The sequence below is a fragment of the Volvox carteri genome (genome assembly GCF_000143455.1).
Source record: "Volvox carteri f. nagariensis unplaced genomic scaffold VOLCAscaffold_41, whole genome shotgun sequence".
Lineage (NCBI taxonomy): Eukaryota > Viridiplantae > Chlorophyta > Chlorophyceae > Chlamydomonadales > Volvocaceae > Volvox > Volvox carteri.
Window position 1 is genome coordinate 217,285 of NW_003307584.1, and position 25,800 is coordinate 243,084.

At 56.9% G+C, this 25,800-nt stretch overlaps 3 protein-coding genes across 3 annotated transcripts; 2 read left to right on the forward strand and 1 right to left on the reverse strand.

Moving 5' to 3' along the window:
- Window positions 1-757: 757 nt before the first annotated feature.
- On the forward strand, window positions 758-2,937 carry VOLCADRAFT_106286 (uncharacterized protein; the record flags this gene model as incomplete). Its single annotated transcript, XM_002954151.1, has 5 exons — window positions 758-772; window positions 1,159-1,258; window positions 1,977-2,012; window positions 2,308-2,333; window positions 2,462-2,937. 5 exons carry the CDS (start codon window positions 758-760, stop codon window positions 2,645-2,647), a joined length of 363 nt encoding a protein of 120 aa, XP_002954197.1. The 3' UTR covers window positions 2,648-2,937.
- A 1,033-nt stretch (window positions 2,938-3,970) lies between these two features.
- Window positions 3,971-9,814, reverse strand: VOLCADRAFT_95007 (uncharacterized protein; the record flags this gene model as incomplete). The annotated part of the gene is made up of 12 exons (XM_002954224.1): window positions 3,971-4,126; window positions 4,374-4,592; window positions 5,057-5,224; window positions 5,647-5,729; window positions 5,991-6,096; window positions 6,451-6,616; window positions 6,959-7,056; window positions 7,658-7,788; window positions 8,070-8,172; window positions 8,593-8,690; window positions 9,510-9,575; window positions 9,808-9,814. 12 exons carry the CDS (start codon window positions 9,812-9,814, stop codon window positions 3,971-3,973), a joined length of 1,401 nt encoding a protein of 466 aa, XP_002954270.1.
- A 544-nt stretch (window positions 9,815-10,358) lies between these two features.
- On the forward strand, window positions 10,359-20,439 carry kdg1 (diacylglycerol kinase; the record flags this gene model as incomplete). The annotated part of the gene is made up of 18 exons (XM_002954152.1): window positions 10,359-10,633; window positions 11,048-11,285; window positions 11,532-11,804; window positions 12,059-12,357; window positions 12,635-12,740; window positions 12,875-13,654; window positions 14,165-14,551; window positions 14,766-14,816; window positions 15,361-15,445; window positions 16,027-16,187; window positions 16,493-16,573; window positions 16,998-17,066; window positions 17,673-17,792; window positions 18,117-18,270; window positions 18,755-19,095; window positions 19,571-19,696; window positions 19,799-19,852; window positions 20,266-20,439. 18 exons carry the CDS (start codon window positions 10,359-10,361, stop codon window positions 20,437-20,439), a joined length of 3,774 nt encoding a protein of 1,257 aa, XP_002954198.1.
- Between the last annotated feature and the right edge of the window lie 5,361 nt (window positions 20,440-25,800).

Here is a 25,800-nt window from a genome sequence, read left to right on the forward strand (position 1 = left end):
CCTCATTTTGGACCGCCTTCACAAGTTCATGCAGTTTAATGGATCGATAGCTTTTGTCGCGGCCGGCTGAGCTTCCTGCTCGTGCGCCTGCAGCTCTCCACATCGGTCATTGGCAGCAACAGTTCCGGAGCAAAACGGTCGAGGCCACAGCACTGTTCAAACTTATTAAAAGTCTTCCTTCTAGTGAGTATTTACATCATTATGTATATTATGTGTAACAAGGTGTTAGGTTCAAACTCCTTTCTTCCGGGCTGGTGCCGACAAATCGTCTGCTTCAAGGGCTCTGCGTCACGCATACGCTGGCAAGGCATGCATACTTCACATGCTACAAGACAGATCGGTTTATATAGGTTTTCTGGACATTGTCAGCCATTAGTGCTTACTCTTTGTCATATCATGCTCTGAAACCGTACAACAGGGTCTTCCGCAGGCAAGAGACATCAATACTTGTCCACAAGTTTCAATGGAAATAATTGAAATATTTTGGTAGCTGCGACGACGACCTCGCTTGAACCAGAACCGAAAACACCATGCTTGCTTGCGCGACCCGAGCGACGTCGTCAAGGCCCCACCGGCAATCGGTTGCTGTTCGTTCTGGCGCACATGTAAGATACAACCCAGATGGTCTTGCACAAATTATGTCGTCTGAAAATGCAGCGCGTATCTCCAACCGAGGCACACGCCAAACGTCAGCAAATGTGCAGTGGTTACCTTATGTTCGCAGGAGGCGACAACCCAATCTTCCTATTATGTGGTCATGAACGTGTTCAAGGTGCGCACGGGAATGCCTTTATTATAGCAACACACGACCAAACGGATCCTCGCAACAATTACCAAGGCCCATGACACGTCGTGTGCTGGCACGGCACGCCGCACCAGTTCATGCCGTGCGTTGCCATGCCACCCCATTGGAGCATTTACTCACAAATATTGGTCTGTGCGTCTAAAGCGGTGCGCAAGCCGGTCTGGCCAGCCGTCGCAGCCCCGCCTCATCGGACCCCACCTGGCAGTGTCGCACTGGCCGCCCACATGGCCGCCTAGTTGCCGACACCACCCCTATCAATGCTATCAATGCTGACACCACCCCTAGCACTGGTTGCGGACACCACCCCTAGCACTGGTTGCCGACACCGCGCCTGCATCCACCCATCCGTCCAGGTGAAACCGGAGTCGTATTCGGACTTTGAGCAGGTCTGGAAAACCCGGGAGAGCCGCCTCAAGCAGATGCCGGGCTTCGTGCGCTTCGCAATGTTAAGATGTGAGATGGCGGCGGGAGGAGGGAGGGGAGAGGGGAACAAGCTAATGCCCGGGGTCAGGAGCTCATTGCCTAGAGCACTTAACGGCAGAGTCTGTGGTGTACAAAGTTTTCTCGGCAGTTTCTTCTCCCCCCTCCTCTCCTCCCCTCCTGGGCCGACGGAGGTTGTGTTCCGTCGCGCTCCGGAGCACTTTGTTCTGGGCGAAGGAGGGAAAGATAAGGCACCGGGACGCGTGAAAGGGCGGGATATATAACGGGATGTCGCTTTCCCGGCTGTCCGGTTGTCCGGGGTCTTTCCGCTTTGCACTGTGTCGGCTCACCGGGGCCATCAAAAGTAATCCAGGGCGGGTGGAGGAGAACGGCGCATCGAAAGACCATAACATCCCCGGCTAGCCACGGCCAGCCGCGCTACAACTGAAAGTGTCTCCTAAAGTGCAGACAGACAGGCAGACGCTTTCGGGTCCAAACAGGAGCCACCCAGCTCCGGAAGCAAGGAATGCTCGCTCGCTCGCTCGTCCCTCGTTTAGTGCGAAAAACAAACTACCTTTTGATTTCTCTGCAAGCTCGAAAAGTCGGAATACGTTTCCTCTTCGAGCACTCCTTACCGGTGGTCCCCCTCACGCGCCCCCTTGCTGCTCTCACCCTCTCCCTCACCCTCTCCCTCACCCTTACTCTCACCCTCTCCCTAACCGTTACCCTCACCCTTACTCTCACCCCCCAGGTGAAAACGTTCCTGGCAAGTACATCAGCCAGGCAGGTGGCGTGCATAGTATTCTCGCACCCCGAGGAATGCAAATACAGTCCATATCTGATCCATGACGTTTATCAATTCTATGTACGACATGGAAACAAGCCGGGGTTTCCCTGAAAGCGAAACATGATGAGCTCTCGCTTTTCTAGGTTTGTGAATCTTTACTTGGTGTATCACACGTACACCGGACTCCCTTTCACCTACAATCCGCATGAGCTAAAACACGGACTGGCAAACTTGATTGCTGCTCTCCTCTACACTTCCTGCCCATTTCCTGTGCTTGCCTGCCTGGCTCGTGGAGCTTTGGAGTGCTGTGAGGGGGGGGGTGTAAGTTGCGCCTTTGGATGGTGACGTGACTGCAAAAGGTGTAACATATGTACATACATACATAACATATCTCCACATTTGTCCCGTTCATCGGAAATCCTCTCCTCACGCGCTATTTGTCGCCACAGACGTATTGGCAGTCCAAGGAGGACTTCCAAAACTGGACCAAGAGCAGCCAATTCGCCGCCAGCCATGGCGGAGGCAGCGGAGGCAGTGGCAGCGGCAGCGGTGAGAGCAAGCGGCCCAACACCATGACAATGTTGGAGGGGCCGCCCTCCCCTGAGTTGTTCTCTACCGTCACCATTACCGAATAGGGGGGTCCTATAGCACAGCGAAGGCGTGGAGCAGCAGCAACGGCACCAACAACAGCATCAGGAACAGCAGGAGGAGGAGGAGCAGCAGGAGGGGGACGAGGAGCAGAGGGGGACTTCATGTCTTCAGTCAGAACCCGCAGTGGCAAGGGGTCGCGAAGGATTGCTGGGGTGATGATGGTGGCTGAGGAGTAAGGCTGAATTAGCGGATGCTGGGCCGGATGCGTCCAACAGGCTGTGAGTCTTGGCCCCAAGGAGACTATACTTAAAATCATTTAATTCATTTGAATTCGCGTGTCGAACACTGCCACGTGTGGAGATGTGCAAACAGCCTCCGTGCAGCATTTGAAAAGCCTCAAACGCGGTCAAGGCAACCGTGCCTGGAACATGGAGGGCTGTCTTGTGAGGTGGAGTGAGGGACGCGCCTCTTAAGGCCTTCATGGCCGGAGGTCAAACAATCAGTTGTTATCTCGAGTCATCTCCAGTTCTGTCGGACAACCCGGAATGAAGATCGGTTCGGTGCGCCTTGTTATGGGTGGGAAGTCACAGCTGATTGGAAGTTGCATCTTCGTGAGGTACTCGCGACTTGCGCTGTGCAGCAAGACTCCTTTTTTTTGTGAATTCCTGGCTCACCATCAGCTTGATAAGCTTCAAAGGACGAAGGCCACAAGGCCACTCCATTTTCAATTTCGTGCACCAATCGATGATCACTCATGTATAAAGAGAAACCAATCCACACCGCTGCAGTCTGTACGACTCATCACGCCCGTCCTCACAGTAATAGGTGTCGTCTCCTTTCCATCCGAAACCAGATGAGGCGTCAGGTCTGCGTCAGGTCTGCCCCCACAGCGCCATCTCCCCTTAGTTGCACATTCCTTCACCCATGACTCGCTCTCCTGCAATCATCCCTCCCCAACCCCCTGCCCTGACTCCTCAGTTTTCCCAGCACCACCAAAACACACTCAGCAATACAATCCCTAACCCTAAAACCCTACACCTTTAAGCGCCCCCCAACACACACACACACAAGCACGTATCCCCCTCCTTCCCCCCGTCCCTCCCTCCCTAAGCACACATTACCCACTCTCTCACCTCGCACTCCACAACAACACAAGGTCTCACCTCGTCGTACATGCACCACCACCACCACGACCAACAACAACACTGGAGGTGGAGGTGTACCCGGTTGGCGAGGGCAGCAACGTTGGAAGATCCCCCCGAGCGCAAACGGGTTATTGACCTTGACCTCCATTAGATCCCCGTCCCCTCCCCTCCCCGCCACACGCACACACATACACATACACACAGACTGACATTCTCTTAGGTTTAGAAGTCCAGTGGATTGAGCACCTGGCCCACCGCCATGGCCATGCGCGCTTTTCCAGCCAGCTCCTCGCGGTTGGCGGCGGTGAGGCCGTTTAGGAGGCAGCGCTCGAAAACAGCCACCGCCCGGGCCATCGCCGTGTGCCGCCAGGCCTCAGACTGGAGGGCCAGAAAGTGGGACAAGGAGTGTGTTAAGGGGGGGGGTAAGATGAACCGGAACACTGACGATTGAAGCAGATACCCGGCATCAGACAGAGATCGGCAAGCAAGGGAGGTAGGGGGTTTACGTGATTGTAACAAGGGGGGGGGATCGCAGGGCGTGCACAAGTCAAAGAACCAACTGCTGACGGTCCAAGCACTGTCCTCCCCAACACTGTCGCCCCCTACCGGGCCCTCTCCCACGCACCTTGCCAAGCCTCGAGCCGCCTTCCGCCGCGGTCGCCGCGGTCTGCCCCTCCTCGCCGCCGCCGGCGTCAAGCTTTGCCGCTGCCGCCTCCGTCGCCGCCTTGAGCTCCCCCAACAGCGAGCCCACCGTGGGCACCTTGTCCGGGTCGAAGTCATCCACCTCCTCGGGGTCCAGGGGCACACACACCTTGCCGGTCTTGGGGTGGACACAGAAGGGCGCCTAAACAGGGGCAGAGGGAGGGAGGAGGGAAAGATGAACCACGTGAACGAGTGAAGCTGCTGCTGCCAAGGAAAGAGTGTACAGGAGGGAGGGCGAGAATCTCAAGATATTGATGTTGATGATAGTGATGCGAGGAGGAGCTAAGGCGGTCAAAGGACATGTGTCCAAAGTGAGACGGTGTGACAGGATGTCCCTGGGGAGGGAAGGTGGCAGGGACGGGCACATACAGACAGGCAGGGAGAGATTCACGTGAACCAAAAAATGCAACACGCCCCCAAAATTAACTTGCCGACTTCACTACTACTACTTTTTGTACTTCCTCCTTAACTTCTTTATCTTCAACTCGCCCTTTCGAGCTTTCCTTCCAAGCCCACTTTGGAACTGGAACCCCCTCTTCACCTCTCGCTCTCTCCACACTGCATGCCTCCAACCGCCCTCCTCACCCCTCATCGCCCGCTTTTCACCTTAAGCAAGTGGTTCATTTTCTTGGACACCTCCATATCCAGCCGGGGGTAGGAGTGCGCCATGATGATCTCGTTGAGACAGCGCTCCAGGGGGCCCGTTACCTTGTAGTTGCCACCCCCGCCACCTCCGCCAGCTCCCTTGCCGCCCCGGGAGCGCTCCTCAGCCAACTGCCCAACAGAAATGTGCGGTGCGGGGTGAGGTGCGGGGAAGAGGAAGAAGATGAAAAGACGGGGCGGAGGTAAGATGGGAGGGGAGGGGGGAAAGGGTAGACGAGAAAGAAACAAAACAGAGTGGGGACGGATGGGACAGAGGTAAGGTGTGGGACGTGGGACGAACCCTGAACAGATATCGCAACACCGACATTAAACTAAAGTCTACCTTACGGAAATTCCACCCCGGCGGCCGTGGAGGCTGTAAAGCTTTGAAGTCTATTCCCAAACACCATTCGGGACCCCTTCATCTCCATTACGCTCCTCCCTTGAACTGGCCTCGGTTCCCCCCCCAGCTTTCACAAGCGCAGACATACACAAGCACACGTACGGACATACACACACTCCTCAATCCCCCTTGTTACCGTCCCCGCGCTCACCTTATTGTTTACCTCCGTCTCCAACACCTGCCAACGAACCAAATTGATGTCCTCACTCGTACGACTGATGACGCTGCGGGACGCTGCAGCGCGCGCGGCGGGGAGAAGCAGTAGCAATAGCAGCCGCTGTAGCCACAACAGGAACATCAATGCCAGGCAGCAGCAGCAGCAGCAGGAGGAGCAGCGCGAACGACGCAAAGGCGGAGGGGACGAGAACAGGGCTACTAGCCAAGCACTAAACTGCCAACCCCAGCCCATCCCTTCTTCTCCTCCGCGCATATCGCCTCTTTCATGTCAAGTCCTCCCCCATTCCCCCTCCCTCCCTCCGATCCTCACTCACTCACCCCACTTCTTCTTGACTGCCTCAATCAGGCCCTCGTCCGGCAGGTACTGCAGCAGCGTCTCGCACTTGGGACCGTCCTCCAGTAGCCGCTGGGCGGGAAGGATCGTCTGCGGGGTCGATAACAACAACAACAACGACCGCAACCACCACATGGACACATAGCCGTACATACACATTCGCACGACAGGTGAGGACGAGCAATGCCGCAAAGCGAAAAATACGCGAGGTGGCAATAACAGCAAGAGCAGCAGCGGCGTGATTTCTGATTTTAATTATCATAAGAGTATGTATGATAAGCGGTATGGAAAACGCGATCTTACACGCAACCAGCGTTTATGCCTTCACAATCATTAATCCCAGGATACATGAGGTGGTCATTTCCTTTCCCCTGCTTTCTGGTTATACTAATAGAATATAACCCCGCCCCACTCACCACCTCTCCCACCACCTCCGCAGCTCACCTCCAGCCACGCGGCCCTCAGCGTGCGGGCCGCCCTCTCCACGGCGGGGTGCATGGCCCCCACACCGCCCAGGAAGGCGATCTTGGCTCGGCCCTCCTCATGGCCCTTGTACATGGCGAACCAGTTGGCCACGGCGGACCGCTGCTCGTCAGTCAGCTGGCGGGCGCTGGGTACGGCAAAGAAGGGAAGGCAGCGGCGGTGCGGTGGTGTTGGTGTTGGGTGGTTTCGTGCTTCGTATGTATATATGTATGCATGTATGTATGTATGTACTGTTTCATGGACTGAGCTGCAAGGAAACCAATAATGCTAAGGACGGTCGTGTGTTTAGGGACCCCAAACACATGGCACGGAAGGAAGGCGGGCGGGCGGGGACAAGGGTGCACGGAGGAGGTACAAAGGGGGGGAGGGAAATGAAAAGCTTGCGAGTGGCATGTTAACAAGAAGAGGCGGATAATGTGTGCAACTGGAAATTTCCAACCGAACTCCCACACACTGCCAACGGACTTACCTAGGGTCGCACACCCAGCAATGCACTCCACGACGACCCGAGTACACCCACAAAATGTTCTGGAACCCGAACTCGCTCCGAAGACCCGCGTCGATGATCTGGTTGGTTTCATTTTTTGTTGGAAATCGAGTTGGGTTGCTGTGGGATGTTTTCTTTTAAGGGTTTCTAAAACTTCTGGATTGTGGGTTCAAAGACGAGGGTAATTCATTCCCGGTTTCCATATTGGTTTGTATGACATAAGTGTAAAACGCGGGAAGAAAAACGATGTAGAGCGTTATTAGCCACCGGTGAAGGCCACCGAGGCGCGGTAGACAATGGTTGAGCCGGGGTTTCGGGGTTTCAGCGGGATAAGTGGGACAGGAGGAGGGGCAGGGGGTGGCTCGCACTGGGTTATGGAAGGGATGCGGGATTGTCCCGATGTGGCGCACCCACAGAATGGGTGCACCCACACCCTCACTGGCCCCCACAGGCTCCTTTTATAGCCTTTTTCGCCTTGGAACCCCTAGGTTCGTTAAGGCGGGACCGCTTATTGCTTGTATAAAATCAGCGGATGTAACACACACACCAACAAAGGCCAAGCAATCTCTCTCTCCGCTTTCCCCCCCCAGCCCGCCGAGTTTATTCCCAGCTCTGCCGTCTCCTTCCCGTCGCAACCGTCTTAACAACCACCACAACCGCCATTGTAACCGTCTCATGTACCTTGACCGCCACCGCCATGAGCGGCCAGCACTTGGAGCAGATATGCGCGCCACTGCCGCACGTTCGTACATCATCATAGTCCGTCAAATCGATATCAAACACCAGCTCACGCTCCAGCGGCTGGAAGGACGCTGAGGAAAGGAGTGGGGGAGGGGGAGGGAAACAATGTGAGGAAAACAATGTGCGAAAGTAACACAAACATGCAAAATCCAAAGTAACGAACGCCAACCTCCAACGTCCAAGAAACTCTAAGCGCCAACAGCGCGCGGCTCGTCGAGTGGGAAACGGCGGGGGGGAGTGGGAAACAATGCTTGGGCGTCCATCACCGCACAGCTGCCCCACACCGCCGCCACCGCGGGGAATGCCAGGATCGCGTTCACGTTCACGCCCGCACGTACGAAAACGCACTCACCCCCGAACTTTTGTCGGTCTTGAGGGTTCGCGCTGTACACGGGCCCGATGTCTATCTTGGAGGGGCAACGCCGCTGGATGGCCTCTTGAAGAGCAGTGCCGTCCTGATTAGGCAATCAGCCATCAACCATCACAGCAAGGCCGGGGAAAGCAGTTTGATTTTAGTAAAACACAGGCTGGGGCGCCAAATCCTGCGGGCAAAACCCTACGGGTGGAGCGGAAAGAGGTTTTTGGCGGGAGGGCGGGGTGCCGTATTGCGAGCTGGAAGGGACGTGGGTCGGAACCAAATGGCCGGGCACGTAACGAGGTGACGGCGGCAGTAGAACCAGCAACATAGTTATACAAATAGTAGCGCCAGTAGCAACAGCAGCGTTTTATTCTGTACGTCTGGTCAGGTGTCAGGTCCCGGGTCAGGATGAACCATCAGCGAACCAAATGCGGCGGGGGGCCCCCTGCTCAGAGTTTCACTGGAGAGAGGTGGGGAGCTCGCGATGTGGTAGCGACCCGAGCGGCCCGGCCCTCACCTTGAAGGCCTGGTACCTGGCGAAGATGTCGTTGCCGAATGTGAAGCAGAACTCTCGCCGGTTGAAGTAGTGCGCGTCTGCTTGGGCGTGTTTGCCGTCTGCGCCGTCATAACGCGAGGAAGGGAAGGGAAGGGAGGAAACATGTCAAAGATACATACATACATACGTAGGAAGGCGAGATCCGAAGACCAGATCGCGTACAGAGTGCCGCCATGCCGCTGTGCAGGCGGTCGATTTTCGACCCCACCTGGCTCTGTCAGGGCTTTTTGTTGACATGCTTCTATCTTCTCTTCTTCCGAAGCACTTAAACCCTATATCACCATTCCAATCCCCGAGAGATGCACGCCAAATCCCGACCCCAGGAATGATCTCTGCGATTTCTTGGAAAGATTTCTTGGGTGAAAAGAGCGCTGTCTTAGCACACATGCGGATGTGCAGGTTTGAATGCTGCCGCGGGGTTCATATGCCGAGCCGCCACAGCACGCCACGCCAGTTGACCCAAATCAAGGTGGGGTTGGGGCAGCAAGCAACCCACATGGCCACGCAAAGGGTGGGGCCGGGGGAGGTATGGGGGACATATGAGGACTGAAAATGGGGTCGTGCGGGGTGAGAGTTAATTGTGATTAGGGGCAGGAAGTGAGTTTGCAGAGATGGAAGAAGTGTTGCTGGAGAGCGAGAAGGGGTAACAGGGATACAGGGCGAAAGTCTTTTGCTGGTCTATATTTCTGGATGGCACCATTAAGGGTTCGGGGGCCACCTGTTTCGCGTAGTTCAGATACCACACGATGCCACCTACCGTTCCCGTATGCGAGCCATTTCGCCATGTGCTGGTGGGGGAAAAGCTTGGCTGCAACAAGAACGCACAACTATTGTCGTGAAGCTCCAAGCACAACAAGCTCTGCAGGCGCTGTGCGCACCGTAATAGCTGGGCATGGCTTCCTGCACGTTGATTTCGGGCTCAGGGCCTGGCAAGACGACATCGCCTGTGTCATGTACCACGAGCGCTTAGCTATTAGCGCGGAAAAGGCGCCATGTGCTGCAGCCCCGTCCAGCGATTTGCCCCGTGACTAAACCGCTATTTGCAGGGCCAAGAGACGCACAGTACCTGCAGCATCTTGGTCAGTCCGCTGTCTTTTATTTACATCTGCAGGTGTTTGTCCAAATTGGTATGAGAATCGTGGTGCTCCACGGCTCCTGAAGCAGCTGTCTTCTTACCCGCCATTTTCGACAAACGTAACACGCGTCTGTCCTTTCTTATACCAGGGTACTAGTGAGCAGTATTAAACAATCATCCTTGTAGTGAAATGCTTGACTTGCCGCATATGCGCTCAATGTAGGACACTGTATTACAAACAATAACTTTAAATTGGGACGATCCGGCACAGGCTCTTTGCAGGCTAGACGCTGTCGCTGCCCTTGCACGGTCTATGCGGGCGATATACTTGGAAGCCTAGAGGTCGTCCCTCTGCCCTTTCTCCATGCCGCAATACTTTCCCTTTCCTTGCGGTGGTACGGCGACTCCATTCGACGGGACGCATCGCAACATGTTGCAGAACACACATGTTTATCAAGGTTTTCATTATGTATAGGGTTTGGAGGAAAAGTGACATGGTTATGCTACGCCGGATGACAGCTTTCGCCTTTCAGGCTGTGGACCAGCCCGAACGCAAGTCTACGCGTAACTTCCAATCTGGATGATTCCCGTATGAGTATTATGTAAGAGGGTTTAAGGGAACTGAATCCACATCCTCAGCATAGTAAAGAAGATGGGCGCCGTTCCGCAGTTAACCCTACTTGAGGCCATGCAGTTCCTGGTAGAGCCACTTGATTGTAATGCTAATCCAGCGGCCCAGGTTATGCTAGCAGCAGCAACGGCATGGGGACAAGGATCTTCTGTTCCATTTGGCCAACCGCTGTTGGAAGCGGTCTGTCGCGCATCCTGCAAGTTGCAAATCAGGCCAGCGATATTGCTCTTGGCAGCTGTAATTAGTTCCATCATTTTGGTGGTCATACTTCGTAACGCCTGCGTAAACCTGGTGCGGTGAGTTAATGCTTCCCATCGAATAGAGCAGACTCCGCTTCCCACGGGAAATGGACCGCTGTGCGTGAGGCGAGGCAACATGCAGCTTGATAAGTCTGGAATGGTAAATCCTAGGCCCCTAATGATGGCATGTGCTCGGTCTTTGTGTGTTGAAACGGTCAACACCATCCCGCTTTCCTGGGTTACAGTTTTTGATGACCCACATACGCCCATGCCCCTTATCTATGTACCTCATGCATATTAATCCTTTTTTTGACGGTGTCAAGATCAGCCACACACAGCGACACACCTCGCGAATGCACACAGATGCGCACACCGATACATGTGCACCACCACACCACACTGCACAATCACAGACACACTTATCAGTTATCATTTCCATCTCAGCTGGCACCGCGTATCTGTTATTACCAGGTGGTATGCTGCGGCGCGCGGTAGCGCCTTTGTGGCGGTCGCCTTTCGGGCCCTACGTGAACTCCACGCCAGCGGGGCCTTATTAGGCTCCGCCGCCGGCGCCGCGGATGCCATCGTCCTGCCCCGCCCTGCCCCCGTCCACCGCTGGTACACCCCCCCGTCGGTAACTGCGCCGGTGGTGTGCTGCGGCTGCTTCCAGCCCGTGGTGGTGGCGCAGGGAGCGGAGGAGCGAGCGCAGGTATGCCGTACATGTGTACAGCACGGTATGGCGCCGTAGCTGCGATTCCCTCCTCCAGATTGCGCATCGGCAGTCTTTCAAAATCCTTGCATAATGTATTATCGTCGTCATCATCATTGTCGTCATCGACATCATTACCGGCATCGACACCATCGTCATCATCGACATTATCATAAATGGTTTCCCTCCTGTACCATCATCATCGTCATTATGGCCACCACCGTTGTTTCCCCGGCCCTCCCCCAGTGTTGCGAGCTGTGCGGCATGGTGGCTCACGGTACCTGCGTCAAAGCCGTACCGCACAACTGTAGACTGCTGTACATGGACAGCCTCACACCGCCGCCGCCTCCACATGAGACCCCGCAGGAGCCGCAGTCCGAGCAGCCAGCGGCGGCGACGGCGGCCGCCGTGACATCCACAGCAACAGCCTCTGCCCGCGCGCCGCCGTCGCTGCCGCCCCCGCTGCCCCACGACTGGCGGCCCGCGGGCACCACCCTAGACCTCATATTGCCACCGGCGGTGAGGAGGGGGAGGAGTTGCCAGGGTGTCAGGACTTCAATGTATCCGCACACGGATTTATATATCTGTTTATATATTTATATATTTATTTATTTACTTATTTACCTCTTTTTATCTGTTTATTTGTCTATTTATTTATTATCTATCCATTCATCTGTCTATCTGTCAGTTTATCCATGATCTCTCTCTCCCTCTACTTTCTATCTATATGTTCTTTATCTACCCCCCCCCCCTCCCCGCAACATACACCCCAGGACACGGAAATGCTATTGATGGGCGGCGATAGCAGCAGCACCATGGCCGGGCCCCCTGGCGCCAGCACCAGCTCCTACACCTTCCCCTCCTCGTCATCGGCCTCTGCCACCATCACCACCACCACTATCTACAGCAACAATATTATCATTAACAACAATAACAACAACGCAGCGGTCACCACCTCGACCTCCTCCTCCTCTCCCTGTCACGGTCCATCCAGCTTGTGTATTTACTGCGGAGAGCCTTGTGAGGTGGGGCTGCTGGCGGTGGAGCCGGTGTGGAGGTGCGGAGGCTGCAGGTGAGCGGCTGAAGAAGCTGGGGGGGAGGGTGGAAAGGAAACCCTTATGTAAGGAGATATTATTATTGTTATTATTATTATCATCATTATTATTATTATTATTTGTTATTATTATTATTATATTATGTGTGTGAAGTATTGAGGTAAATTAAGCCTTATGCTAAATGTTAAGATTTAGGATTATTCAGCCCAGCCGGGGTTCAAAAGCACCAAAAGATATCTATGTGATACATACATACATACATACATACATACATACATACCGTACTCCCCTCAGGCGTTTTGCTCACGTGCAGTGCTGGTCCTGCCTCCACCCCGACGTGCTGTCGGCCGCGACACGTGCAGCTCTGGAGGGCCAGGCGATGGAGGCGGAGGAAATATCGGTGGGTGATGGTTACGGCTCGGGCTTAGGTTATGCGCGCCCTGACGAAACGGTTGAGTAACTCTTTATCCATTTACAACGCCGGGTGCCCGTACACTGCTCCGAAACCGGTCCTGGTGACTCGCGATTCTGCAGGGCTCTCCCCGCGGTGCCTCTTTACATTGGGATTCCCCAGGCGAGGGTGGCGGCGGCGGCGGCAACGCCGTCGCTGCGGCCTCGTCAGCAATGCCCATTACGGCCCGGCCGCTAGGTCACCCGGCGGCCAACACCGTCGCACCGTCGGACCAAGCCCCGGCCGCCCGGCCAACCTCCCGCCTGCGCGGCGTCAGCAGCGCCGCTGTAACGGCCGCAACCGCCGCGGCTGCCAACCGTAAGAGCGGCGGCGGCGGCGCCGCCGAGCATGTTCGTACCCATCGTCACTCGGCGCGTGTGCTGCCTACCGCTGCCGCCGCCGCCGCCGCCAATCCTTCCAGCTCCGGCGGCGGCGGCGGCGGAGGAGGAGTGACCTCCGGAAGCGGTGGCGGCGCCGGCAGTGGCAAAGCCTCATTGGCGCCACCGCCGCAACCCGCAGCAGCGGCGCCAGCGGCAGCGGCTGATGGTGTCTGGGACCGGCACCGGCGCTGCCACAGCCTGCCCGATATCGCCGGCCATGGCGGAGGCAACCGCGGCGGCGCCGCCGCTGGCGGAGCCGCCGACAACGCACACGGCCCCCAACACCGTCGAGGCGGGGCGAGCAGCGGATCAGGCGAAGAAGCTGTGACCTCAACATCACCGACTTCGGCTGAGCCGGCATCATCGCCAGCGGCGGCGGCGGCGGGGCCGTTGTACAGCACCGGGGGCCGGGTACCGCATGGCGTGACCCGTGGGTCGGCTGACAGGGGTCGCCTTGCCCGCCTGGACCGTTGCGACCCTCAGGTAGATAAAAGTATATAGACGTAGGTTTAGGTGGGCCTTACCTTTTTGCCCTCCTTTGCCATGTAGGACGGGGGAGAGAGGGGAAGAGGTGTCGTGTGATGTTGAGAAACAACAAATCAACTGCCGACGCCCAAAACACCGACTGCTGGAGTAGAGGGGGGTTGGTTAGCGTGGCTGTGTATCCCTACGCCTGTGCCTGCCTGTCTTGAATCCGCATACCGGCTGGACTCCTAGACTGGTTGGCAAGTCGCTGACTGTCCGCAGGTATTCGCTGACGCGACTCACCGGATCGACACTACGTGCTCATATTATTGCCTTTTTCTTTTTAGGCAGAGGCGGGTTTTCACATTGCCTCGCGTGAACTGCTGGGAACTGCTGGAAACTGCTGCATTCCCCAACATCCACAAAATGACTTCCATGCGCGCGTGTAGTACCGTGTGCGGCGTGTGCTGTGTTTCGGGACACACGGTTTTGGTCTTCTTCCCCCGACCGGCCCGTCCCTCCCCCTAGATCTCCCTGGGCCCCCTGGGTGCTATTGTCGTACCGCCGACCTCCGTGATATCGGTCAACGGTCGCAGTACGGCACCGCTTTTCATGGCGGATCTCTCCACGGCCGCAGCTGCGGCTGGCACAGGCGGAAGCGTCAGCACTGCCGGCGGCGGCGGCGGCGGCGGGCGTGGCCGCAAGAAGCAAAAGCAGCAGCAGTCGCATTTGGGTCGGACCCTACGGCAGCAGGCGCAGCAGTGGTATCGCTCCCACGCCGCCGGTTGGGCGCTCAGTATGGCGGCGGCGGCGGATGCTGCGGCTCCGGAGCGCTGGCGGCACTTCCGTATCGGAGTGCTGCCGCCGGGCTGCAAGCCGCTGTTGACGTTTATTAACCCGCGCTCAGGACCTCAGGTGTGTGCGTCTGTCTGTCTGTGTGTACACGTGTCTCTTAAAGAACCGGGAGACCAGCAAACCCACTTGCTCGTTTTTCCCTCCGCACCTTTAACCCGCCCATCGCACATTTCCTCCCTCCTTCCCTCCCCCTCTCCCGCTCTTCCCTCACTCGCCCTCCCTCCCCTGCTCTCCCTCCTCCTCCCCCAATCCCCCCTCCTTTTTTTCTTGACAGGCGGGAGAGTACCTGCGTCGCCAACTGTTGCAGCTGCTACATCCGATGCAGGTGGGGTAGGGGGCAGGAGGACAGAAACGCGCCTTGCGAAAGCAATGGCGGTGAGAGGTTGGGGAACGGGCATGGCCATGCCCGTGTCGCGTCGCGTCATTTTTTTACGTTGCGTCGTGTCCTACAATGCCACATCATGTGTATTGTGTCGTACCTTGACGAAGACGGGCGGAGCGTTTAAAGAAGATGTAGGGGTATGCACGACAAAACGTGTGTACGACATCGAACTACGGCAGCCCTTCTCAGCGACAGCCGGGCATCGGGAGAGGTGGCTAAAAGCTCTGATGATGTGATTTGTCTTTTCGGCGCACCTTGAAGCCGCACCGAAAACTGCAAAGACACTGCGCGCTTAGAGACGTTGGGCTTGGTTTCGGGAAACGCAGGATTGGGCACATAATTTCCGTACATGGTCGTCGTACAAGGATACTCAGCCCACATCGTCTTGACTGTGTCTTTGCCGATCTTACCTTCGGGTGCTGTACGGATGCGAACTCGAGCTGATCGATATCGATGTCCAAAATGTGTTTGTCGTACGGTCGTACAGGTGGTGGATCTGGCCCGGGAGGTTCCTGGTCCCGCACTTCGTTGTTGGTGGGGGATACCTGGGCTGCGTGTTTTGGTGATTGGGGGTGACGGCACCGCCGGCTGGGTGCTAGGGGAGTTGGAGGCGGTGGCGGCGGAGATGGCGGCGGCGGCGTCGACTGCAGTAGCAGCGGCAGCGGCGGCGGCGGTGGCACAAGGGAATGGAGATCAGGACGAGCAACAGGCAATTAATGGCGGCGCCGGCGTGGCGGCGCCGGCGGCGGCTCCGCCGCCGCCGCCGCCGGTGGCAGTGCTGCCGCTGGGTACAGGTAATGTATGCCGTACGTGTGCGCGCGCTGTTGTGTGTGCCGTACATATTTGTTTCTAGTAGGTCTGTGTTTACCCTCCAGCGACAACTGACAATAGATTACGTAGGTATCTTGCCTTGGCTTGGAACTGTCCTGGTTCTAAGTCATTTGTCCTGCTCGTTTCCTAATTAGGCCTCATGTTGCCCCCCTGATTTGCTAAGTAAACCATTATTTCCCCTCCCATTTCCCTTCCGCCGAGCTTCGCTCCCTTTTCCTAATTAGGCAATGGCTAGCTATGTCTAACATAATTGTGTATGTGCAATATGGCATCTATGTCCAATGCTTATAAAGATTATTCCGGTGTCCTCTTTCCTGATTAGGCAACGACCTGGCTCGCGTGCTGGGCTGGGGCGGTGGCCTAGCGGCGCTCGACGCCCGAGGCGGTGTGGCGGGAGTGCTGGCCGAGGTGGTTACAACCGCCGCACCAACCCCCGTGGACCGTTGGGCTCTCAACATCGCAACCGCCACAACCGACACGGCGGTAAGGGAGCGTTCCGTTCCAGCTCTGCGGTCTTTGCTTCTTTTTCTCCGAAGGATGGATGGGGAGGGGGGAGTTGGTGGTACGGATGTACGGCGTCGTGGACGGTAAAGAGGGGGCACGAGCAGGCAGGCAGGCAGCGAGCACGCAGTACAACGTCAGGTGCATGTATTACATACGGTGATCAGGAGAACGCAGGATCAGGAGTTTTCGTTGGCCCCATATGTCCGATGTTTCGCTTAACTGGGCTGTCCACTTGTAACCGCCTGCCTGTAACTGCTAACTACTAACCGTCAACCACCTCACAGAAGCGGCGTAGCTCCTTCCTACCTCGCCGCCGTCAGCCGCCGCCGGTCGCCTCACGAAGTCAGACGCAACTTGTCGTCAAGGTACGGCAAAGTACAACTGCGGTGTGACTTTGCCGTACGTTGTTGTACGTTTCCAAAAAACATCCATGACCAGGTGCATATGTCTGTGGGGATGTTGTGACGCCGGTGGTGGGCCCGAGAGGCCCCCCAGAGCTCTGATGGCGACATTAAAGGGCGGGCTCAAGAAGCATTTACTTCAAGATTTGTTTATTGTATTTGTTTATTATGATTATTTCTCTTCTTCCTCACCTCACCCGCACTTCTTCTTCCCATTCCGCAGAGTCCGCTCTCCTCACCGTCGTCATCTTTACGCTCGCCTCCCCCCTCCCTTCCATCAGCCTTGCCCTTCCATCAGCTTCACTCGCTCGTGGTTCGTCTTTCCCCCCCCCCCCCCGCCCCGCTCTGTTTCCTTTCCCACCCCCTCCCGCTGCCGGGTTGCTGTCAGGAAGTCAAGACATTCAACAACTACCTGGGAGTGGGTATCGACAGCTGGTGTGCTCTGGAGTTCCACAGAGTATGTCGTACGTCAGTGGTTGGGAGTTTGTCGTACGTTAGTGGTTGGGAGTTGGGGGAAACCCTGCTGCTGTGCTGCTACTGCTCCCCCCGGTTTCTTTTCGCAGTCTCAAACTTTCTCATACCCGCACCCCTTTCCCGTCTTAAAAAAAGTCGGTAATGATGTATTGGACTTATTAGTTCCGTTACACACGTACGGGCAGTGGCCTCATTCCGTACTTTGGACTCCAGCTGCAGAGGGGGTTACTTCGGATGACGTCAGACGGCAGCAGTGAGATCCTCCGTTTTTTGTGCAAATAATCGCTGGGTTTAATCCCCCGTGCAACAAAACACATCTGCTACCCCTCGTTTTCCCCCTTCCCCCCCGCCCCCCCTCCCCTTCTTTACGGCCTCGTGCTACTACTTTCTTCCGCTATTACTTTAGCCTTGGCGGCTAGGTAGGTAGGTAGGTTTCCGCGGTCATCATCAACACATCAGCCCGAGGTCGCCTGCTTCAAAACCGCCTACTGGTCAGTTCTTGTACATTCTTTCCTTGGCAGCAGCTTTTCACTCGTTCACGTGGTTCGTCTTTCCCCACCCCACCCCAACCCCCCTCTCCGACCCTCAGATGCGAGAGCGGTACCCCGGGTGGTTCAAGTCCCAATTAGGCAACAAGATGTGGTACACGGGGGTGGGTGCCCGGGACCTGCTGGCCAGGAGCTGTGTTGACCTGCCCAGCAGGTTGCAGGTAGGTGAGAGAGAGGGGCGGTGGGGGGGTGGAGGAGAGGAGGGCGAGGGGGGAGGGGGGGTGGGGGGAGCTGAGGTAGTTAAAGGAGGCAGAGACAGTTTTCGTGTACAGAACTCCCCCTCAATGTCCTTCAATCCGTACAGCTCCTCAAACCCCTCAAACCCCTTCAATCCCTAGGTTGATGATGTTTTGTATCAAATGATTGTACCCCCGGCCCTTCCCCTTGAAATCTCCCCCCCCTCTCCCCCTCCCCCCTCCCCCCGCCCTCCCCCCCACCACAAAACACACACACACTCTCTCTCGGATTTGGATCCGGTACGGCAGCTGGTGTGCGACGGCCTTCCCGTAGAGCTGCCCCCCTCAACCCAGGGCATACTGCTGCTCAACATCCCGTCGTACATGGGGGGTGTGGATCTGTGGGGCAATGGAGTGTCTCAACAGCAGCAGTGGGGTGAGGCGGCGGCGGTTGGTGCTGGAGGTGGGCTAGCCGGGGTGTCCCGGGGGTGTCCAGGTGTACGATAAGGCAGTGGTGTGTGTTTATGTATCTTTGTGTGTTTGTGTGTTTGTTTGTTTGTATCTTAGTGTGTTTGTTTGTTTGCATCTTTGTGTGTTCGTTTGTTTGCATCTTTGTGTGTTTGTATGTCTGTATGTGAGTATGTATGTATGCATGCGTGCATATCTCGCGGCTTGAGGGTGCGGATGGGTGGGTGGCGGGTGGCGGGAGCGCGAGAGAGGAAGACGACATGGGGGGATGGCTTGGCGCTGTGTTTACTTCCCATTTTCATTTCTCTTTATTTGCCTCCTCCTCATGGCCGATCTTATAAAGCAGAGGATGAGTGCGCTGTCTGAACCTATTGGGACAATCTCTCCACCACTACTACCACCACCACCATCGCGCTGCCAATGATGAATGCACTGCACTCTGCTGACAACCGTCAACTGTCAACTGTTAACCACCGTAGAGCCTAATTCGCCGGAGAGAGTTAACGCTACCACAAGCGCTGCCGCCGCCATAACAGCAACTGCCAACATGAATGGTAACGGCTACAATGGTGCTGTGCAGCGCCGCGGCGGCGGCGGTGGTGGCGGAAGCGGCGGCTCTCCTTCCGGTGGCACCTCCAACACGTCCGGCGGGAGGTCCCCCGCCGATGCCGTACAGCCACAGCCACAGCAACCGACACCACCGATGCCGACGTTACCAACACAGCACTTACAGCCCCATCCTGAGGTGCCGCAGAGCATCAGCGACGGCGTTCTGGAGGTTGTCGTAGTGTACGGCGCAGTACACCTGGGCCAGCTGCAGGTGTGTATGGCACATGGCGTAAATGCGGGGATGTGCACGGATGTACGACAAGACCATGAAGGAGCCGTTGGTGAAAATATGTATAGGCCCGGGGGTTCTGGTCCTCAACTTCTGCGGGGGAGGGGGAGGATTCGAAACAGTGAGGGCATTCCAAGCCAAGGGAGAGGAGCGACCCACGGGTCAGACCGGATCGGATCAAATCGGATCGGAGTTGGGTCTAAGAAGAGCGAACCGTGAGTCGGCGCAGTTCCCAGAGCGGGGATCCCCGGGGGGAGGGGAGCGACCCACGGGTCAGATCTGTCGAGAGCTTCCACGCCGAGAGCTTGGACGCCGCTGCCAGCACACCGCCGCTGCCGCCGCCGCCGCCTGACCGCGACCTCAACTCGATCCCGAAATCCCTACTTACACACGTCTACATTGCCCCCGCCCACCTCGCCCGCCCCCCGCACACTCCCTGTTACCCCGTTGTTGACAGGTGGGCCTTGCTCGTGCCACTCGGCTGTGCCAGTGCCGTACAGCCGTCATTACAACTCGCCAGGCCTTACCCATGCAGGTGGTGCGGGGGTTGGCCCAGGTGCCACATGCAGTCGGTCGGGCGGAGGTCGGTAGTCGGGCGGTCAGTCGGGCGTCTTACTCCCCCACCCCCACTTCCCGGCCCAACCCTTCCCACCCAACCCCGCACTCCCTCGCACACACCCGGTAGGTGGACGGAGAGCCGTGGATGCAGCCCCCTGCCCAGCTGAGCATCAATATCAAGGTATGGCCTGGATGATGGAGGTGCCGGTGTGTCCGTATGTTTGTATGTTTGTGTGTGTGTGTTGGAGTGCGTGTGATTGTGTCTGTGTGCGTGTGTGTGCGTGGGAAGGAAGATCAGGAGGTGGGAGGAGGCCCCGCCAAAAGCAGTGGCATGGCGGGGACTACCTATACTCCCAACCACCACTGCCCTCCGTCCCCCTCCCCGGCTGTCGCTGGTCGTGGTGTCAGCAGTTTGGTATTTTGCGATGTGTGGGCACGTGACCTCCTTTGCTCCCCTTGTCACCATATAAATCCCTCCCTCCTCTCCCCATCCCCATCCCCATCCCCATCCCCATCCCCATCCCCTTTCTCATCCCCATCCCCATCCCCATCCCCCCTCTCTCTCTTTCCGTCATACACACAATTAACAAACAGGGCAGCGCCATGATGCTTCGCCGTCGGGACCTGAGCAACGCCACCTCCCGTCTTACAGCCGCCGTGGGGGAGGTGTTGGATGGCGCGGTGGCGAGAGGGACCATCACCGCAGTGCAGAGGCAGGCACTGGGGGCGGAGATCGCGCAACGGCTGCGGGCGCCGCATGCGGTCTAGGGAGGGCCGCCTAAGGGACCCCCCCCACTGGAGGAAGAAAGAAGTCCATGTTGTCAAAATCGCGTTTCAGAAGGGAAAGAAGAGGAAGTCGACGAGGGCGTTTGCACAACCAGGCCGCAACAGCGAATTGGTGGAATGCGGCGATGTGTCGGGTCGTTCTAACTAAGGGTTTTAGCTACGTAGGGTTTGACAAGGGCTGAGACAGAGTGTGTTGCGCTGTGTCCACTATCCTAGTAGCCGCAGCGCTGATGTGTCACCACCCGCGGCATTCTACTACTGCAGTAGCCAGGCGCGCTGTGTCCACTAAGCTAAAAAGGGCTCAGCCTTGGTGCAGCCAGTCGCCCTGCAGTATTCCGCAGGGGAGGCTGTACGGCGCTGGGCTACAAGTGGAGGAACGGCGTCGTGTTTGAACTATGCGCGCGTGATTATGGGGATAGCTGCGAGGGCCGGGTGCGGCGGCGTTAGGAGCCATGTACACCCGTGCTCCTGCTAAGGCGCCCAGACAAATCCATGGACGGTGCATTGCGCGCCGCCTTCATCTCAACAAGAACGGCTGAGCATTTAGCCGCCTGGAAATATGCGCGAAGCCAGCCATTTCCAGTCGAACTGGAGGATAGGACATGTATCGAGATGTGCATTCGGAGCAGAAGGCAAGGAGGGAAGTGCTGAAGCAGTTAAAGGCATGGATGGGCTGGATTTGCGGAGTGTGGCGGAGCTGAACCATAGCAAATCCAAGGAAGTCCACGGAAAGAGCGAGAAAACCGCGCGGCCGCACAGCAACCAAAGCAGCATGAGCAGAAGCAGCGTGCGCCGCAGCGTGCAGGCACACCGCACCCCGTATCGCATAAAAGGGTAACCGGTAACCGACCGGTTTGTCAGAAACCAACCAGCTTCGGTCGCTTCGGGCTTCGGTAGGGTAACCGACATCTTGAGGTAACGACCCGGTAACCTTACGGGTCGGTTACCATCAGACATCGGCAGCTCTTAGGCGCACAACACACCCTATTGCAATCCTATTGAAAGAGTAAGTTGATCTGCTACTGCCTGTGCCACCGGACAGGCCCAGAAATGATGACAGCGAGGGGATACACCTCCCACTGAACCTCCCACTGAACCTACTGGATAACCTCCACAACCAAATACTGTTGGCCGCGACATCCTAAGATGGGAATTTCCTAACATAGGCACCCCATCAACCGTGAGACGCCACCAAACCTCTTTTTGTTCATTTTCCCATCGTAAATGAGACCATAAACGATGGAATGTCCGTTGCAAAAGAAGAATTGCCTCATCCAATACCTCAAAAGAGCCCGTCGCCTCTTTGATGAAGAGGGTGTGGGCCACACGGCGAGCCATCGAAAATGGTGCCGTTAAAAAAATATTGGGTTGCAGTAAAACAGGCGTCCTAAACGTTCCCAAGACCACAAAACTGCGGTTGCCGACGTCTTGTTACCATACCGACGGGTAACCTCACCTGTCGGTTACCCCCAGTTACTGGTTCGCTCAATTTGTCGGTTACCCTACCGACCGGCCAGGTACCGAAAGCGACCAGTTACCGACCGGTTTGGTAGGGTTGTAAGCGACTGCTGGTGACAAGCAAAAGGATAATCCATACAGGCACTTGGCGATGGGAAAAGCGCTAATCCAGCCACCAAACGGCCTTCCGACAGTCTTGACTGCCGCGGCCAAAGAACCGCAGGGCCCACCACTACCCTGCAGTGAAGGACCCTGGACAATACGGACGGTGGTTGGTTCCAGTCAACAGCAGCAACACCCATTGGTGGCTGTTGGTCGTCGACACCAGGGCGTGTGTCATGACTGTGTACGATTCCCTCGAGGCCACGGGCGCACACCAGGGTAATCAAGATGGTGTCCCGATACTTCATACCGGTCAAAAACCCTGCGGCGTGGGAGATCCGGCATCCTGACGTCCCCAGGAAGAACCATGCCCAGAGCTGCGGCTACTATGTGGCCCAGTTTGGACGGCGCCTGGGCACCGGACAGAGCGTGGGCGCCTTGCCAGTGAATGTCAGCGAGATCGTTCAGACAGTGCTTTCCATGATTCTGGGCTTCAACGTTCACAAGTTTAGGGCATAGTTGAACTCACTCCATGTACCTTGTCTTCCTGATACCGTGTTCTGGCGCCCTGTGTCCACTATCCTAGTAGCCGTGGCGCTGACGTGTCACCACCCGCAGCATTCTACTAGTGCAGTAGCCAGGCGCGCTGTGTCCACTATCCTAGTAGCCGCAGCGCTGACGTGTCACCACCCGCGGCGTTCTACTAGTGCAGTAGCCAGGCGCGCTGTGTCCACTATCCTAGTAGCCGTGGCGCTGACATGTCACCACCCGCGGCATTCTACTAGTGCAGTAGCCAGGCGCGCTGTGTCCACTATCCTAGTAGCCGTGGCGCTGACATGTCACCACCCGCGGCATTCTACTAGTGCAGTAGCCAGGCGCGCTGTGTCCACTATCCTAGTAGCCGCGGCGCTGACGTGTCACCACCCGCGGCATTCTACTAGTGCAGTAGCCAGGCGCGCTGTGTCCACTATCCTAGTAGCTGCGGCGCTGACGTGTCACCACCCGCGGCATTCTACTAGTGCAGTAGCCAGGCGCGCTGTGTCCACTATCCTGGTAGCTGCGGCGCTGACGTGTCACCACCCGCAGCATTCTACTAGTGCAGTAGCCAGGCGCGCTGTGTCCACTATCCTAGTAGCTGCGGCGCTGACGTGTCACCACCCGCGGCATTCTACTAGTGCAGTAGCCAGGCGCGCTGTGTCCACTATCCTAGTAGCCGCGGCGCTGACATGTCACCACCCGCGGCATTCTACTAGTGCAGTAGCCAGGCGCGCTGTGTCCACTATCCTAGTAGCCGCGGTGCTGACGTGTCACCACCCGCGGCATTCTACTAGTGCAGTAGCCAGGCGCGCTGTGTCCACTATCCTAGTAGCCGCGGCGCTGACGTGTCACCACCCGCGGCATTCTACTAGTGCAGTAGCCAGGCGCGCTGTGTCCACTATCCTAGTAGCTGCGGTGCTGACGTGTCACCACCCGCGGCATTCTACTAGTGCAGTAGCCAGGCGCGCTGTGTCCACTATCCTAGTAGCCGCGGCGCTGACGTGTCACCACCCGCGGCATTCTACTAGTGCAGTAGCCAGGCGCGCTGTGTCCACTATCCTAGTAGCTGCGGCGCTGACGTGTCACCACCCGCAGCATTCTACTAGTGCAGTAGCCAGGCGTGCTGTGTCCACTATCCTAGTAGCCGCGGTGCTGACGTGTCACCACCCGCGGCATTCTACTAGTGCAGTAGCCAGGCGCGCTGTGTCCACTATCCTAGTAGCCGTGGCGCTGACATGTCACCACCCGCGGCATTCTACTAGTGCAGTAGCCAGGCGCGCTGTGTCCACTATCCTAGTAGCCGTGGCGCTGACATGTCACCACCCGCGGCATTCTACTAGTGCAGTAGCCAGGCGCGCTGTGTCCACTATCCTAGTAGCCGTGGCGCTGACATGTCACCACCCGCGGCATTCTACTAGTGCAGTAGCCAGGCGCGCTGTCCACTATCCTAGTAGCCGTGGCGCTGACATTCGATTTCTGGGGAGACCCCGGAATTAGACGGGAGCGCGGGATTATGGCTAGCTGCTGAGATGTGGAGTTGAGGTCACAGTTGATGGACCAGATTCGCACGTTGGATTGGTGGCGATTGCCGAACCCTCCGTCTCTTCGGGTGTTCGGGTGAATGGATGAGGAGGGGTCCCTGAAGGCTGGATCCGCCGCCTTGGACTTACAGTTCGTATGGCGAAGTACAGTGTGGTAGTGGTGGATGGTGCTATAAGGTGATAAATGATCGTAGAACTGACAATGTGATAAAGCGGCCCAGAAGCCTCCCACTCTGTAACATTTCATTACATTACATTACATTACATTACTAGTGCAGTAGCCAGGCGCGCTGTGTCCACTATCCTAGTAGCCGCGGCGCTGACGTGTCACCACCCGCGGCATTCTACTAGTGCAGTAGCCAGGCGCGCTGTGTCCACTATCCTAGTAGCCGCGGCGCTGATATGTCACCACCCGCGGCATTCTACTAGTGCAGTAGCCAGGCGCGCTGTGTCCACTATTCTAGTAGCCGTGGCGCTGACGTGTCACCACCCGCGGCATTCTACTAGTGCAGTAGCCAGGCGCGCTGTGTCCACTATCCTATTATCCGTGGCGCTGACATGTCACCACCCGCGGCATTCTACTAGTGCAGTAGCCAGGCGCGCTGTGTCCACTATCCTAGTAGCCGCGGCGCTCACGTGTCACCACCTGCAGTGTTCTACTAGTGCAGTAGCCAGGCGCGCTGTGTCCACTAAGCTGATCGCGGACTTGGATCACCGTTGGTTTGGGTGATGTCGGGTTTTTGTTTGTATTTTACGGGGGTTGGAGGGGTTTACTCCTGGAGCAGTTGCTCCAGGTTCCGATCCGAGTTGCGGAAGCGGAAGAGCGGTGTGCTCTGTAGAAGCGGGGTTGTCAAAGGATTGGTACTTGCCCTGTTGGGAGCAGGGAGGGGAGCGATGTGCATGGGCATCAGCAAGGTGAGGGAAAGGGCATGGACGACGAGAGGAAGCTTCAGGTTATGCGCCATTGGTATTCGCAGTACTGCTGATCTCCTTGCGTGTTCAATCTTTCTGGACAGGCCCAGGCCCCTAGACAGGCTCTTGGGCCCCAATCCCTCAGGCCTCCGGATATGTATGGATCCCCCCCAAGTTACAGCTTTGGGAAGTAACAGACACACACATACATACAGGCACACATACAGGCACACATACACACAGGGCGCGACTGCAGGGCACCTATGAACAGGAGGCGCGTGAGTGGCCGGGAACAGCTGCTGCAGCTGCAGCATCAGCGGACATAGCAGACGCAGTAGCCCCCACGTCATTTGTGCGGGATGTGGTGCGTCGGCTCTGGCGCATCAGATGGGGGGGGGCGGTAGCGCAAGGGCACGCTGTGGCGCCCGGCAACACGCAGGAGGAGGAGCGTGAGGCGGCAGGGCGTGCACCTGTGACGTCATAGAGCTCCAAGCGCACTCACACAATCCACGCCAAAAAGGGTGATATGTAGCTATGGCTAATTTGTCGTGATATGCTTACTGGCAATGCTGGTATAGTACTCGTGAGTAGGAATTCTTGGCTGTCACTTGACAGTGTTCACGTCAGCATGGGTACGCGCATATCGTAGCCATCCGGGTACGGACTTTCAATGTGTGAATGGACATATATATGTGCAAAGGGCACCGCCATGTCAGGGTCGTATGGTATTGTATTGCTCGGGATCTAAGCAACGCTGATGCAATATGCTGCCTTGGCCTTTCGGACTCGGCAG